Raw genomic sequence first — 16,847 nt, forward strand, 5'->3', positions numbered from 1 at the left:
CCACCACACAGAGGAGATGTGAGGCTTAAACAGCATTTGCTTTCAGGACAGAAAGCAACTCAGAAGTGCGAGGAGCCTGTCTACAGGAGAAAAATGGGAATTTGTGTATTGATCCTGTCCCTGAGCAGAAGATGCTTTTTCTTCATGTAGGATTTAGCTGTTTTTTTTTAATGCAGAGAGCAGCAGCATGTGCTTCATGTAAGAACAGCAACTGATGTTTTTAAGGGCTCTGAAATGCACTGATGTGTGTCTGACCCAGCAGCAAGTCTGCATCTGGCCTTAGTGCACTTGAGAGCCCTGTGCTGGCTCCCAGCTGAACATTCAGGTCATCTCTGTAACCTCTGCTGCATGAGAGGTTTATGCAGACTAAGCTGGCAATGGTTAATTTTGGCATACAGTTGCCCTTGGTGGTATGTGAAGTATTCTGTAGCTTCATTGTTCCTGTCCTTCCTCTGGAGCTTGTGCAGGAATGTCAGTGGTCTCCAAGTGCTGTGCCTACATGCCGAGCTTGGGGACCAGCCTGCACTAAGTTTTCTTCAGGAAAAGTGAAATTTCACACCTGACCTAGGAAGATGTTTTCATAGCCTAAGCAGGACTGACTAATCAAAGGGGCAGCAGAGTTTCCTGCATGAGCAGATGTCAGGCAGGGCAGCCTCAGAGCAGGACACACGGTGTGTCACCATCCGTGGGCAGGGCCAGGGCAACCTGGCCTGGGGGGAAATACACTTGGGGGAGCCTTGTAAAAAGGCACCTGCTGTGGCAGCTGGGGTTGGTTTCTTGCCTTCAGGAGAAGCTCTACAATGTTTTCAGAAGTGTTGAGAGATTGGAGCACTTGCTCTGTCGGGCTGTCCTCCCAAGTGCAAGTGGAGTAAAAGATGTGAATGACCTGGACCCATGTGGGAGCTGAGCTGCTCTCTGCTGATCAGTGGTGGTGCTTACCTTGGAGCAGGCCCTGCTTCCCTCTGCTTGTCAGTCCCTCAACTGCTTAAAGTAAAAATTTATGACTGGGCAAATGACACTGAAATATGATGGGGCCATTTGAGACAGTAAATTTTGCTTTTCCTAGCAAGTGAATTGAGGGTCACAGTGGATCTGGTGATGGATTTCCTTCCCCAGCTCTGGCTCAGATTTGCTCATGGATTAAGTTTATCTGGTGAATAAAACTTAATTGTCAAGTTCTCTGAAAAACAACTTCACTCTGTTGTGCAACATGAGTAGTCAAGCATAGAGAAGCAGGTTGCTGTGCAGTCAGAAGCCAGCAGAACTGCTTTGATGGATCTTGGTAATTAGTATTTACTGCAAGTCAATTATGTCGCAGGTATTTTAATTAACGGGTGACTGGGAAAAAATACAACCACCCGATGAGAAGCCTTTAGAAGTGATATATTTGTATTATTTTCAAGAACAGATCTCTCTGAGCCCTCTCATTTAATGGAGCTGATGGAGTGAAATTAATAATTTCAGCCTATTTCTGGCCAGAAGTCTCCTGAGGCCACCTCCGTGGTCCAGCTGAGAAGCCACAGCCTCTTGTAAGGGGCAAGGAGATAAGCTTCTGGGGTTTGCCTCGGTAGTGCCTCTGCTGACCTGCCCTGTAGGCTTGTGCAAGCCTCTCCATAGCTTTTCCCACAAGTTGGGGGAACTTGGGAGCCCTCCTGGTCCCACATGTGGTTACTGGGGACTCTCCAGGACCCTATTCTATAGCTTTGTAGCACTCATCTCACATCCATAATCTTGCAAACTACTGTTCCTACCCTTATGTCTTATAGTGCCACACCAGTTTTAGCTAGATTTGTTTATAGAGTAGAGAGAGATTAGGAAAGAATAATAATTGTAAGAATTCAACTTCTGCTCACTTTGACTTCCATGCTTTACTTCATGGAGTTTTGTTGCCTGTTCTGCTGAAGTTTTAAGGGAAGGGGATGCTTTTTCTCCTCCTTTCTCTTCCATTTCTGCTGCCAGTCCCCTGTCTGTCCATCCCCTCTTGAGGGACAGTCTGAATGACTTCCGTAAGTCTGGTGCTTTCAGGTTTTAAGGGGATTGATTTAGGTTGGGTGCCTGCCTTTGTGATCTCTTGGAGAGACTCCTCCTGTCCTCGTGTAGCTTCTAAGGAAAGCCCAGCTGGCAGCAGATACTACCTTTGAATGAGAGTAGAGATTTTTAACAAAATATTTCAGAGTACTTAGATTTCTGTAGCAGAGGCAAGCTCCACTTCTGTAATGAAATGCATTGTTGAATCTTCCAAGTATGTTTCCTGTGAAAAGACAGAGGGATGGAGGGATGGCACGTGGCCACAAACCTGCACCTCTCACTGTTGAAGTAGTATGGTCTGAGGTTTGGTGCTTGCCTGAAGGAAGAAGGTTGAAAAACCTTTATTTTGGTGTAGAAGAAGATGTAAAAGCATACACCCTCTTCCCAAAACAGGTCTGATTTTTCCAGCCAGCCCTGTCCTCTTGGACAGCCTTATACTTTTGCAGACAGCCCAGGGAAGGGCTGGAGTTCCAGAGTCCCCTTCCTTCTGCTGTTGGAACCTGGAAAACATGCTGATGCCCATGTTGTTCCCTGTCTCCAGCCTCTGGAGAAGGCCCTGCCTGGGTTGTCCTCCCAGTGTGAATAAGCACTTTGTTCTTCACTTTGTCCCTCAGATCACTTGGTGGCCCACGGGCGCATGGCTGAGAAGGAAGCCCGGAAGAAGTTCAAGCAGATAGTGGCTGCTGTCAACTTCTGCCACTGTCGGAATATCGTCCACAGAGACCTGAAAGCAGAAAATCTCCTTCTGGATGCAAACCTTAACATCAAAATAGCAGGTGAGCTATGGGTGGGGGGAAGGCAGCTGATTTCAGGAGTTAATAAATGTGGGCATTGGCTGCTTCCAGGTATTCAGAAAGAAGGAAGCACAGTGTGACTAAAGGAAGCTTTGGATTTCTGTGTGGCCTGCTGCCCAGAGCTGGAACTGCCAGGTTGTAGCCAGATCTATATCTCCCTGCAAGTAGTGCAAAAGAAAAGAAGGGAAAAAAGCTGGTTTGTCTTTGTAGGCAGATGAGCAGCTATAGCTGCTGCTGTGTTCTAGTGCACTGGGCAGTGGGCAGGAATAGTACTGAAAAAACTGACCTTCTTCTGAGACCTGCTGTTGGTTTAGGACTACTTAGCAGCAGGTCAGACTAGGTGAGAGAGAATGGAAAGTAAGGATGACTGTTTCTGATAGAGCAGTGAAGGGGAAACAGCACCTCTGGGGCTGCTTCACTGTCTGACAAAGCAACAAAACTGCCCCTGGTGCTTTGGGTGTTTTATTTGTGGCAGGGAAAGAAGCTGAAGTCACTGAATGAAAACAGGTCCTTAGTCTCTTGCTAATGTGTTGCTGGGCAGTGGGGTTTTTGCTAGAACTGCCCTTCCAGAGAGCTGGCATCTGGGGCAGTTTCTAGACAGCTTCTGCCATGGGCCTGCGTGTCTGTGATCCTTCTGTGCGTGAGACTGAGCCTTGGCCGCTGAGCTCTGAGGTGCACTGACTAGACCTGGCTTTATTTAGCTTTGTGGGATTACATAGCAACCCATTGGAACAAGAGGATTTAGCACTGCCCTGGACACTTCATTTCCTGGGCTTTTGCACTGGAAGAGCCTGTGCTTACTGTGTAATTCCCCCAGAGCCTAATGCATAGTGGAGTGTTTTTAGAAAGCACTTTTGTTTCTTCTTCCCTTAACAGACTTTCTTGGAGAGCTCATAGGCTTTTACAAGGGTTTCTAACTTGAATTTTAAAAAGTGCTTAGTGCTACAAAACTTCTCAGTCTGTGAGCAATTTTAATACTGGTAGTTGGGGAATACTCTTCTAGCTTGATACCATCTTGGAGCGAGGCAACAGTCTTGTTCATCATGTTACTGTTCTCTTATGTACCATCTGTAGGTGTTAGAGTTTAATATTTGATTTGTAGTAAAATTATTAGTAATTTCTTAAGTTTCTCTCATCCTCACTTGGTGAGGAGGGACTGGGGAAGGAATAGAAAGATGTGAAGGACTTTATGAAACTCCCTCTGGATATTTAGTAGTATAAACCATGTCTTGCTTCACTTCTGTGCAAGGACACTGAGCTGTTCTGGGAGCAGAAGATGAGTAAGACATGTTGCAGATGAAGTACGAGTGGCTTGTGGGGTTTTCTGTGTGTGATGTGAACCTGTGTTGCCTTGGAGAGCATTTCATGGCAGCTGAAATCCTGCTAGTTCAGGCTTCCCAGGACTGCACCGTGTGCAGTCACAGAGGGAACTGTGCTGACAATCTGGGGAGAGGGCTTGGTTTGTCCAGTTGGACTTACTTCCTACAGCTGGGGGAGAACCTCTGTGCAGCAGGAAGGCAGCAGCAAGTGCCTGTTGGTACCTGCTACCTGGGCGGGGGAAGGAGGTGGTGGCAGGTAACAGCTCTTGCAAGAGAGGCTGCTCAGAAGGTCTATCAGTAGCACGCTCTGGTTTATGCAAACAGATGCACAGAGGGTTTGAGGCCATCTTGTGTTCACGTGGTAAAATCCAATCTGGGGGGGCGGGAGGGTGCCTAGCAAATCAAAAGGAAGACAGAAGTTAAAAACTAACCCAGGTATAAACTGGAATGTGGCTGCGTTTCCCAAAGGAATGTCCAGCTGAGCAGACTGACAAGCTCTGTGAATCTCTGAAAACTGGGGAAACTTTTTTATCTAAGGGAGCTGGAAACTATTTTCATTCCAAATCTTTGCTCCCAGAATGGACTCTAGGAGATAGTTCCCACCCTGGTGGTGGTAGTGTTTTACTTGGCAGGAAGATGTAGTAGTGCTTTGAAAAGTAGCCTGGAAAAGCTGATTTATGGTATAGGATTTTCCAAGTATTAAGTTTTGTCCCTGTAACTCATACATTACAACTTGACACCAGTTCTTCCATTGTTTCAAGAGCCAAAAGAGAAGCGATAGCAACTGATCTTTCACACCAGACCTCCCAGAGTAAATTCTATGGAAACACACAAAGCCTTGTTACACAGGGTGGAAGATCAGCTAAACCTTCACTGCCAAACCCATGAACAATCTCCAACTCGGGCCTCTCTAATGTTCAGCTGCTGGAGGCTGTGGGTACATGTTGAGTGTGTTCTGAAGGCTCTGCTTGGTAGCTCTGGTCACTTGATCTGCTGAGCAGCAGCAGCACAGACATGGGATGCAGTGAGCCAGTGGGTCTTCTTGAGTAGCCAGGGCTGAGACTGGGACTACAGCTTTGTGGTTCTGTTGATACCCAGACGTGCAGACTTCAGTAATGTACACAATTCCATCAATTGTCTTAGTTTTTCAGACTCTCAGCAGTGCAGATTCTGGCACATCACTGACCTCCATGTGCAGCTTTGCATCCCTTACTTGGCATTAGTTTAGTAACTGACACACTGTGTGGTGGTCTGGAAGGGGGTTCATGGTTCTGTTCTCACTCCATGGTCACTACCAGGGTGCTTTTTGGGGTGGTTTTTTTTTATTAATTACAACTCTATTTTTCTGTAATCAGTAATATCCAAACACTGTTACCCTTGCTCTCACTTTTCCTGTGGATGCTTTTTCTCCGGTGTACCTTCTCAAAGCCTGAGCCAGTAGCTTCTGGCACTGTGTTCCCCTGTGCTCCTGGCTGGGGGTTCAGCCAGGAGCTGAGATGGTTGCTAAATGCCCAGGCTGTCCCCGGGTATGGTTTCAGAGAGGAATCTGATCTATGCACTGCTTGCTCTTTCACCTTCTGATGATAAAAGTCCCTCTTGTGCAGACACTAAAGCCAGCCCCCTGAAGCTCTGCTCAGAGGAGACAGGCATTGGGCCTGCCTTTGTAGCACAGAGATGTTTCTTTTTTAATATTTTCCCTTTATCACATCCCTGTGACTTCTACCTTGTTCTTTAAAAGTGCCCTTTTCCCTCTGCCTCAGTTTGTGGACTGAGACCTGGTTGCTCTCTGGGGATTTATGTCTCCCTGGACTGGGGGACTTGCCGTAGCTTTTAAGTAAGTTTATTTAAGTTGTAGGGTTTTTTTGTTTTCTTTATATTTTGTAGTGTTGCTTGTTGCTTTGGGGTTTTCATATCCCTCTCCCTAGCTTTCGGGGGGGCTTTTGAACAGCCTGCTGTTTTCACCAGGCTTGGCCTTGGTTCCTGCAGCACAAATGGGTCTGGAAGCTGCTCCAGCCTCTGAGCAGTGTCCGTGCAAGACGAAGCCGTCCAGCAGGGCCGAGCAGCGTGACTCACCCGGAGGTGCTTGTAGAGCAGCAGCTCTCCACAGGGAGAGGTTTTTATCCTGAAGTCTGGGGCAGCTGTGAGGTGGCTGCAGGAACTCCAGGACCTGTTGGTTGAACATGAGCAGCTCATGGCATCTCTGCCCCCTGAGCCCTGTTCTCTAGGGAGATACTCAGCAGGCTGGTGCTCTGCCCACCTCCTCCACTGTCAAAACGAGCTGTCAGCCCGTGGGCTGATTTCATCCTGACGTGCAAGGGACTAAAGTTTCAAAGACAGCCAATCTCCTGCAGCTCCTCAGTGCAGAGAAGGTTGCAGGAGGCAGCTGTTGCATGTCTGTCCAGCCTCCAGCTGGCATGGCACAGCTCTGCCCTTGCTTCAGAGCATGCTGCTGCTCCATCCCTGCAGGACGGGCTCCTCAGTGTGGCTGTGGGCTGGGGCAGCAGCCTGGGAACACCTCCTTCCTCTGCCCATGACTGTGGGCCAGTACAGCAGCCTGGGAACACCTCCTTCCTCTGCCCATGACTGTGGGCCAGTACAGCAGCCTGGGAACACCTCCTTCCTCTGCCCATGACTGTGGGCCAGTACAGCAGCCTGGGAACACCTCCTTCCTCTGCCCATGACTGTGGGCCAGTACAGCAGCCTGGGAACACCTCCTTCCTCTGCCCATGCAGAGCTGGAGCTGCTGCCAGGCTGCATGGAGCAATATTCACTGCTTTGGAAATACAGCAGGTCCCAAAGTGTGCTGCAAAGCTCACCTGAGTACATACAACGATGAATAAAAGTAACTAAACCAGAATAATTTACTCAAAATGTGTGAAGTACCAAAATTCCAGTGTGTTCTTGAACAGTCGGAAAGAGTTTACATCTAAACTTGACTACAAATGCTTTGTTGTTAGATGGAAATATATTTAGTGCTCTTGTTTTTCTTGCTTGCTCTGGTAGCTGTAAACCAGGCCCTCATTACACATCCTACTTCAAACGTGAGACACAACAGCTCGAAAGCTTGCAGAGGTGGAAAAGACAACTGTGCAGCTGTGTGCTGCTTCCCTGAGATCTTCCTCCAAAGGCTGACTGCTCTTGTCTTCTGGAAGCTTAGATGACTTCATTTCTAACAGTAAAACCCCAAAGGGTGTCTACCTGTCTTGTTTTGGTCCTGAGGTGCTTTTAACAACCACTCATCATCCCTGTGCTCTGTTTGGGGGCAGGCTGTGAGCAAGGGGGGGTTCCCTCACAAGCAGGAGCCGTTTTCCATGAGCAATTTGCCCTTGTGGATGGAAGATAAGAAAGGACATTGTCTGGACCCCCCTTGAGCTGAGCTAGCAGAAGCCAGGGGGTCTGCTGAGCTGTGCAGAAGCTGTTTGGAGGAGGAGAGGAGAGTTATTTCACCTGAAATTAGGTCATGGAAAATCCTGTAAGGAAAGCAGTGAGCAGGAGCACGGATTCACCAACTTGGGCATTGCCTGTGGAGTGCCACAGGGGTCTCCTCTGCCTCTGGCAGGGTAATATTGAAGGTGTTGGGGCAAACCTGTAGTTTTATGTGAATTAGGGAAACAAACTTTTCCTGATGGCTAAAGAATGCATGCCCAAGTCCTTATCTTTTAAAGCATGGATAAATGTGAGGAGAAAAGCAAATAAAAACAAGAGATAAATGGAAATGGAAAAAGACCTTCTGTGCTTTTGGATCTCAGATATCATTTGTTATTTGTGTACGTGTATTTAAAGATGCATTTTCGGTCAAATTCTTCTTCCAAAAGATTTAGATTTTTCCCTCACAGGTAGGCAGACAGCTGTATGTGTTCTGCAGTTCTGACCAGTGTTGGAGTCAAAATTAAGCTCTTTTACAAGAGATTTTTAACTTATGCAGCTGTACCCTGGTTTTTTTACTGTGATGTTTTTTGGTTTAATCAGTTAGAATTTGCAGACCAAGTGTTTCTGGCCCTCCTTGTTTTTTTCCAGCATTTCTCACACAAGCCTGCTGTGAGGATCTACTGCTGGTGCAAATGCCATGAAAAATGTCCTTGTTGCTGTGGGTCCCTGTCCACCAGCATTAATGTCACTCGCCCTCCTGCTGGCCCTTGCAGCAGAAACAGCAGCGGGTGGCAGATCACCTCTGGGGCACTGCTCCTCATGGAGCTGGCTTCTAAGGACATCTCCTTCACAGGACCTGGGGACACCTTTCCATGTATTTGCTTTTATTCAGTTGAGGTGAAATAAAAAAAAATATTAATGAGGATTCCACTTTTATAAGAAAAAACACTTCTCTGGATTCCAGACTTTAGCTTCTCTGCTCATTCCAGTGCAAGTCCCAGCCGTGTGCTGGGGGTGGTGGGTTAATTAGCAGAGAATGCCATTAGTGCCCACATAAGCTGATGGCTGACTGCCCCTAAGGTCAAGACCTTTCTTTTAACTTCTCTTTCAGGATTTATTATTTGCTGTGGGTGGGTGGTTTGGTTTGTAGAGCTGCCCACCATAACTGAAGTATCCAGCTTGAATAGTGCTTTCTGGAAACCCAGAATTTCCCATCCTGTTTCCCTTTGCATTCTGTCCTTGCTGGTGGCTGCCCTGGCCCTAATGAAGTTGTGAAACTTGACAGCTGAAGGGTGGAAGCTGAAAGGATGGAAATTAACACAAGATTTATGGGTGATTTCTGGAGTATAACTTAGAAACCTCATTCCAAACCCTCTACCTGACTTGCAGCAGCCCTGGTTGATCTGATTGCTGGTGTGTTGACTCCAGCACAGAATCTCATAGATGGAAAGGGAAGAGCAAAATTCTGGAAGGATCTTTGTGTTCTGCTAAGCCAAAGCAGTGTGGCTGGATGTGAAGGAGGTCTAAGACCTGGCGTTTTGCAGCAGGTTCTTTAAATGGGTTCTCTTCTATCCTGTAGGAAGTGGACATGCTGCTCTTAATACTTAGTGGTTTTTTGTCTTGGAATGGAGTGTAGTTGCCCACTGGCCTGAAAGTTTCAACCTTGTTCTTACTCTTCTTGCCTCTCCTGCACTCTTCCTCTGGTGTCTGTGTATCAGTTGTCCATTCTGGGATTGTTTGTGACTTGTCTAAACTCAGCAAGTTACTTCAATACTATTTGTTGAATATAGTTGAAGTAGATTGTATTCCTCTAACCAATTCTCTATATTCTTTCAGATTTTGGGTTCAGTAACATCTTCACACCCGGGCAGCTGCTTAAAACCTGGTGTGGGAGTCCTCCCTATGCTGCTCCAGAGCTTTTTGAAGGAAAGGAGTACGATGGGCCAAAGGTTGACATTTGGGTACGCTACGAACCTCCTCTCTTACCTTGCTCTCATTTTTGCTCTGTTTCCTTCTCTCTTACTTAGCTCTCATTTTTGCTGTTTTGCCTTTCTTCCTGAATCCTTAGTACATGTCTTGCAGAAAAGCCCTTGATATAGCAAAAAATGTTTGGAGCAGTCTCCTCCATGACTCTGCCAGGCACAAAGCCTGCTTTGCCCAGCAGCCCTGCCTTCCAGCACCACCTTGGGTGCTTTTGCTTCTGTATTACTATTTTATTCCAATTTAAACAACATCTCCTGCAGTCAGCTGCAGTCTCCTGCTCTCCCCCTCTGACCCTGCTGCTCTCTTTGGCTGCAGAGCCTCGGGGTGGTGCTGTACGTGCTGGTGTGTGGTGCCCTGCCCTTCGACGGGAGCACGCTGCAGAACCTGCGGGCACGGGTGCTCAGCGGGAAGTTCCGCATCCCCTTCTTCATGTCCACAGGTAAGAGGGTCCTGGCAGTGCCTGGAGCCCTGTGTTCAGTTCTGGAGCCCCCAACATGAGGAGGACATGGAGCTCATGGAGAAACTCCAGAGAAGGGCCACAAAGATGATCTGAGGGCTGGAGCAGCTCTGCTCTGGAGACAGGCTGGGAGAGTTGGGGTGTTCAGCCTGGAGAGGAGAAGGCTCCAGGGAGACCTGAGAGCACCTGAAGGGGCTCCAGGAAAGCTGGGGAGGGACGTGGGACAAGGGCAGGGAGGGAGAGGACAAGGGGGAATGGATTAAAACTGGAAGAGGGGAGATGGAGGTGAGACATGAGGAGGAAATTCTTCCCTGTGAGGGTGGTGAGAGCCTGGCCCAGGTTGCCCAGGGAAGCTGTGGCTGCCCCATCCCTGGCAGTGTTGAAGGGCAGGTTGGATGGGGCTTGGAGCAGCCTGGGCTGCTGGGAGGTGTCCCTGCCCATGCAGGGGGGTTGGGACTGGATGATATTTAAGGTCCCTTCCAACTCAAACCATTCTATGATATGATTCTATGATCTGCTGGATGGTGGTTTGTAACATAAGCCAAAAGCAGTTCTGAATCTAGAATTTAGAAACCAAAATGCTCTTCTTTAAAATTTCAGCTTTTGTGTATATAACTCTGCAAACCATAGCAAAATGCCAGCAGAGAGATCCCCTTTCTAAATGCTGGGAGATGTGAGAACTGAAAATGGAATAGTGAGGTAGGAAGAGAGGCTTCCACTGTGCTTGTTTTGGACAAGCAGCTTTCTACAGCATTTGTGGCACATGGGTTTCCAGCAGTAGCCCCATCTGAGATGAATCTCTGTCCTGTTTCTGCAAAAATGCTTCTGGATGCTTTAGTAATAAATTGGGTTTGGAAAAGTGTGATTAAGTCTCAGATAAAACCAGCTTCACTTAAGAACAAGTTTTGTAGATTCTTCACTGACTGCTCTTAGATCAAGGAATAATTTGGCATGGGCTGCATGGAGTTTGCCACCCAAAAGCTTCCTTGCCTGCCTCCTTACTTCGGGAAGAGGGTCTCTGTGTGTAGCAAACGCTTCCTGAAGTCTGTGGTGCTTCTAAAGCCAGCTTGGGCCCAACCCAGATGGGGCAGAGCCTCATGGTGACAGCACTCATGTTGTATGATGGAGAGATCATGCTCAGCTGTTGCTGGGTGGGGAAGTTTCAGAGGATACTTGGCCCTTCAGACCCCAAAGCCAGTGGTGTCCCCAGCCCGTGCTGGCGGGGAGGGACAGGATGACACCGTGCCACCTCGGGGTGGCTGCCTCCCTCCCAGCCTGGGGAAACCCAGTCTCTGCAGCAAACTGGCACCTCAGGGACTGAAGAGGTGAGAGGTGTAGAAGGAGGAGCAGTGTTGGTGCTGTGTGTGATTCCCTACGAGGGTGCTTGTTCCTTGGGAAGGAAAAGTGCCGCCCTCCTGGTGGGTCCCCCAGCCTGTCTGTCCCCCACAGAGTGTGAGCACCTGATCCGCCACATGCTGGTGTTGGACCCGAGCAAGCGGCTCTCCATGGAGCAGATCTGCAAGCACAAGTGGATGAAGCTGGGAGAGGCTGACCCAGAGTTTGACAGGGTGAGGAGCAGGAGCAGGCTCTGCCTGGTGCCTGCAGATGGGTTCTGGGCACAGTGTTTGTTTCAGCCGTTTGAGAGCTCTGTTTGCATCTTGCCCATGGTGCTGAGAGCCCAAGGCCCTGGGTCTTGAAGGGTTGTGCCATCAGCCTGCAGAGCTGCTGGCAGCTCACAGCAAACCCCGTGCAGTGCTTCCCCAGCGGGCTGTGACAGCTGTGGTGCTGGGGATGGTGGCACTGAAGCCTTGTCCCTGCTCCCACAGCTGATTGCCGAGTGCCAGCACCTGAAGACGGAGCGGCAGCTGGAGCCCCTCAACGAGGAGGTGCTGCTGGCCATGGCAGACATGGGGCTGGACAAGGAGCGCACAGTCCAGGTAGGACACCACAGCTGGCAGCACGTCCTGCCTCTTCCACCAGAGACCCAAAGGGCTGTCGGTTGCTGGTCACCTCTGGTAACTGAGCAGCCTCAGCACAGTGTGGGAATGTATCTTATTGCTGACAAAAGGAAGTGACTCCTTTTTCCTTTTTCCCCTCTAGTCTCTAAGAGCTGATGCTTATGATCACTACAGTGCAATCTACAGCCTGCTCTGCGACCGCCTCAAGAGGCACAAGAACCTGCGCATTGCATCGTCCCCAAGCGTCCCACGGACCATGACCTTCCCCACCTCCACCAACATCCAGGTAGATCCTGCTTGCTTTGTGTTCTTCCAGCCCTGCAAGGCCAGCCAGTCCCTTACCTGCCAAACTCAGGCTTGCCTGTGGGTGTCCTCATCCTGGCAGGAGTGTCAAAACATTCCTCATCCAAGAACTTCAGGATCACAGCACCCTAATACTGATGGGATTATGAACAGTTTGGCTGTGGGTTTAGGGGATGCCCTTCAGACAAAGCCCTGTGTCAGCTCAGTGTCAGAGCAGGCAGTGTGAGGGTCACTGGTTGGGAGCTAGATTTTACAGACCAGGATTGCTGTGCCATGCTTCTTCCTCAATTTGTGCTGTTGCCCAAGAAATGAATGTTTGCTTTAAGAGAGGCCAGGTCATAAGGGAAGCAGAAGAGATGCTGACCCTGCCTGAAGAGAAGGGAGGAGGGGAAATGAGGCAACCCCTTGAGAATTAAGAATAAACACATCTTCACTGCCTCCAGGGTAGCCTCCCTGTTCCCTAGTGCTTAGGTCTGTGCACTGGTGTTAATCCAGCAGTGTTTGTAAAGGGGGTGTAAGAGATGCTTCAGGTCTTCTGATTCTGGTCTCTCTGCTCAGCAGACAGAGCAGACAGGCAATACCATGAACATCAATGTGCCACAAGTCCAGCTCATCAACCCTGAAAACCAAATTGTGGAGGTGAGGTACACCCCTTGATGACCCCCACAAGTTCTTTTCCCGGGCTGGCATTGAAGCCTTTTGCTTGATCCTCACCTTGTATTTCAACGTCTCTAATGTTCTGCCTGCCCAGACTGATGGAACAATGAACCTGGACAGTGATGAAGGGGAAGAGCCATCTCCTGAAGCTCTGGTCCGTTACCTCTCCATGAGAAGGCACACAGTTGGAGTAGCTGACCCACGGTTAGTATTGGGCTCCTAACTCCCTGGTGGAGTATTCAGGGAACCTGAATATTTGCTCCTAGCACAGGACTTTGGTCCCTCTGAGATGTTACAGGTTTTGTTCATGTGCTGCATTGGAAAGTGAGAGGCTAATGCCTTAAGGGGACTTTTGGGCTCTGTGATGTGGAAGAGCTGATCCTTTTTGGACTGGCAGTGGTGACCAGTTTCTGGGTTGGCAAATACCATCACAGTGTGCTCCTTGGTCCCAGGTCTTTGCTTCACTCAAGTCAGACCAGGTGGTGACAAGTGCATGAGTCTGTGTCATAGCTGGTGTCAAACCTTTGGGTTCATTCTTCTGCTGTGAGTAGCTTGGAGCTATTTCTGCCAAGTTGATTTTTGCTAGATTGGAAAAAAAATTCAAGGTGTCTCTTTAGCAAGAGTCCCATTGCACAACTTGGTTAGTGTTTCATCTGAGGGTGAGATGCTCTCCTTCTGTTTCTGAGGAGCTCTCTGTAAGCTGCTGTGGTGTTCACTGGAGTGCAAGGCAGTGTCTCACCTCAGCTGCACTGCTGTCCTGTCCTAGGTGAAGGTTTTGTGATAAATGTGATTGAGGTTAATGCAAAGAACTAGTTCTGGCAAATCTCAACTCAGGGAAAAGAGGGACCAGTGAAACCCAGAGTGGCTTGGTCTTTGTGACCATTTTCCAGAGTAACAGAAGCCTTTTTGGGAGTGGAAGCTTGAGTGCACTGGGCCCCATGGGTGGTTCTCTTCACATCACTGCTAATTAACTTGTCTAAATGTGATTGCACAGGACGGAAGTGATGGAAGACATGCAGAAGCTCCTGCCTGGCTTACCCCGAGTCACTCCTCAGGCTCCGTTCCTGCAGGTGACCCCGAATGTGAACTTCATGCACAACATGCTGCCCAGGCAGAACCTGCAGCCCATGGGGCAGCTGGAGTACAAGGTACTGACCCACAACATGTGCTCTCTGCTGCAGCCTGTGCCTCACCAGCCCATGGGGATGTGCTGGCCCTTGCTCTATTTGCCAGCTCCTTGGGCTCCACAAGCTTTATCCTCTTGCTGTCTCTTTAGGGATGATTCTAGTTGGTTACTTTAAAAACTGAAGAATGAAAGAGCACTGCAGTATGAAAGTAATGAAAGGGCTGGGGAGGAGCAGCACTGTGCTGCCTGGCTGTGGAGCTGCAGGTTGCAGCCTGCCTGGCAGCTGAAGCAGAGAGCAGGGAAATGGAGAGTTAAACCTTTCCACTGGCACTGCCTCCCCCTGCCCACACCAGCTCAGTCATGCTGGTGATGTTCCTTTGCCTCCTGAAGCCCAGAGGCTTGTGTTCTCTCGTGCCAGTGTCTGGGTCTGTGACCTTGGGGCTGGGGTGCTGGCAGGGTGCAGTGGGGGGTCACCAGTTCTGTCTGTGCTCACCAGGAGCAGTCCCTGCTGCAGCCCCCCACCCTGCAGCTGCTCAATGGGATGGGCCCCCTGGGGCGCCGGGCGTCAGACGGTGGAGCCAACATCCAGTTAAATGCACAGCAGCTGCTGAAACGTCCTCGAGGTCCCTCTCCTCTCGTCACCATGACACCAGTGAGTAGCCAAAGGGAAGCAGGGGGTTGGTGGCATGCTTATAAATATCTTCTCCTGCAGGCAGAGGTGGCTGCCTCCAGGTCGAAGCAGATGGTTGTAGGCTCAGTCAGGAGCGCTTTGGGAGCCCTGCAGGGAGCCTGCCCACTTGCTCCCAAAGGTTCCTCTGCTCTGGAGCTGTGGGGTGCTCTGTCCCCTCATGGGGAAGTTGCTATGCTCTCCTGAGGCTACAGCTGCAGTGGGATTTCTCTCTGGAGTTGGCAAGAGTTTTTGTGAACTTATTTAACACTGGCTTTTTTCTCCTTTGAGATAATAGAGAAGAGTAAAATGTCCATCTTGGACACTTGATGTATGTTCTTTCCTTCTTGGTGCATCCATATCAGTGACTATTCCCTGGTAGCACCAGAAGCAGCAGCAACCTTGTACAGGCAGTTTTGATTGGGGAAGGAATGTTGGAGGGAGCTCTTGGCCAAGTGTCCTTGGTCCTGCAGATGAGCTCACGTATCTTTGTGAGAGCTGCTTGGGGAAGGTCAGGTGTCCACTGTGTGGATGGGACCATGCCAGCTGTTTTCTGGAGCTCATGGCTTTTCTCCTCTCCATAGGCTGTCCCAGCTGTCACCCCAGTGGATGAGGAGAGCTCTGATGGGGAGCCAGACCAGGAAGCTGTGCAGAGGTAACTCCCAGTCTGTTAACATTTGCCCCTACTACCTACACGAGGCTCCACAGCTGAACTAAAACACCAGCAACCTCATCACAGGCAACAATACTGATTACATCAAAGGTTCAACATTGTTCTTGTTCTTGTGGGTGTTGATCACTATAGGCAATTACTCCTCTGACACTAATAGGTGCCTACAAAGCTGGAGTCCCCATGAAATGGATAGCTAATTGAGCAGCAGGTTCTCCAGGAATTCTGAAATTGCTAAATTTCTTTGCTTAGTGTGCACCAGCATGCCATCCACACTAACCTGCAAACTGAGTGCTGAGTGATTCACCCCTCCCTGCTGAGTGATGGAGGGAGGGAGATCTCATCTGTGGCCTTGGGTGTCAGTGCAGCTTTTGTATCAAGACATGCAGTAAACATGCAACTCTGATGCCTTAAAGTGAGCTTGCTGGAAATACAGGCACCTCTAGCTTCTAATTTTAGCAGTAGGCCTTAAAAGTCTGCTACAATATGGAAAGGATTATTAGATATCAGGCTGGATAATTCTGTACTCTGTCTGCTCCAAACATGTACCAGGAAGTGGGTAGAATGTGCTTGTACTTTCTCAGTCCATGAAAACACTAACCATGTCCTTGCTAACATTTTCGTAGTAGCTTTTGCATAGTCTCTGCTGTGCTAACCAGCTGGTGCACTGTGTGGTGGGGATGGTTACAGAGCTACTTCTTAACTCAAACTTGAAAAGTTTTCTGTATCCCCCCCAGTTTGTACAGGCCACTCCCTCCAGTAAGGCAGGGTTTCCTCAGGGCCATCCTCAGAAGAAGGATTCACAGTGGGGTTGGCTGCAGGCAGGGGGGCACTGGGGTGGGTGGAGGTCATCCTCCAGGGCCTTCCCCAGCTCTTCTCCTTCCAGTGCTCCAGAGCAAAGGGGGGATTTGACCAGTGGGTGTGTGCAGTGGCAGATTGTGCAGAGTGTGCTCAGACTCCTTTTGCCTACCAGCTTAGACAAGCTGGTACACGTGACAGAACTTGCTTCCAGCCCTACCTTAGAGCTGACACAGAGCACATCTCGTGTTCTCTTTAAATTCTTTACCACCTTCATCTAGGTGCTCACTCGCACAGTATTTTCCAGCCTCACAAGCTGCTGTTTATGCCCTCAGCCACAGCCCTGGGAAGTTCCATGCTTGTGGCCTGCTCCAGCTGCAAGGCAGCACAGGAGAAGTGAGGCAAGTTGTAGTGCTGAGCAGAGGGGAGAGCATGTCCCCCCAGGCCTCACAGCCTGCATTCAGCCCCTGGGAGGCTGCTGCACCCTGCCTGGGTGCTGGCCTCCCTTGTAGGGCTCAGGACCAGCTGGGCTGCCAAGGTGCAACTAAAAGTTGTAACTTAGGGCCCATGGTGTCCCCTGAAAACACTTCAGGTGGCAGAGTGTCTTTCTGACTGTGCAAATCAGATAAACCTGATTCTTGGCAAGGGATTGCCTGGACATCTTACCTGGGCAGATTTTGACTTCTAAAACCTAAGGTTTTGTTTGAGTCTTCAAAAT

The 16,847-nt window shown here is 49.4% G+C and overlaps 1 protein-coding gene across 6 annotated transcripts in view; it reads left to right on the forward strand.

Annotated features, from left to right (window-relative positions):
- SIK3 (SIK family kinase 3) overlaps positions 1–16,847 on the forward strand; it is a 78,663-nt gene that overhangs the window by 45,807 nt on the left and 16,009 nt on the right. For 4 of the 6 annotated variants that reach the window (XR_007891452.1, XR_007891453.1, XM_051638412.1 and 1 more), the window contains exons 4-14: positions 2,643–2,804; positions 9,347–9,471; positions 9,809–9,932; positions 11,400–11,518; positions 11,777–11,887; positions 12,051–12,194; positions 12,770–12,850; positions 12,963–13,072; positions 13,863–14,016; positions 14,491–14,646; positions 15,246–15,316. Coding sequence is in view for 4 of the 6 variants with exons in the window: in XM_051638412.1 (XP_051494372.1) it covers positions 2,643–2,804; positions 9,347–9,471; positions 9,809–9,932; positions 11,400–11,518; positions 11,777–11,887; positions 12,051–12,194; positions 12,770–12,850; positions 12,963–13,072; positions 13,863–14,016; positions 14,491–14,646; positions 15,246–15,316 (1,357 nt within the window). In the remaining 2 variants the exon portion in view is untranslated. The remainder of the gene's footprint in view (positions 1–2,642; positions 2,805–9,346; positions 9,472–9,808; positions 9,933–11,399; positions 11,519–11,776; positions 11,888–12,050; positions 12,195–12,769; positions 12,851–12,962; positions 13,073–13,862; positions 14,017–14,490; positions 14,647–15,245; positions 15,317–16,847) is intronic. The other 2 variants (XM_051638413.1, XM_051638416.1) reach the window with 1 other exon arrangement.

This window comes from Apus apus, chromosome 22, assembly GCF_020740795.1.
Source record: "Apus apus isolate bApuApu2 chromosome 22, bApuApu2.pri.cur, whole genome shotgun sequence".
Taxonomy (NCBI): Eukaryota; Metazoa; Chordata; class Aves; order Apodiformes; family Apodidae; genus Apus; species Apus apus.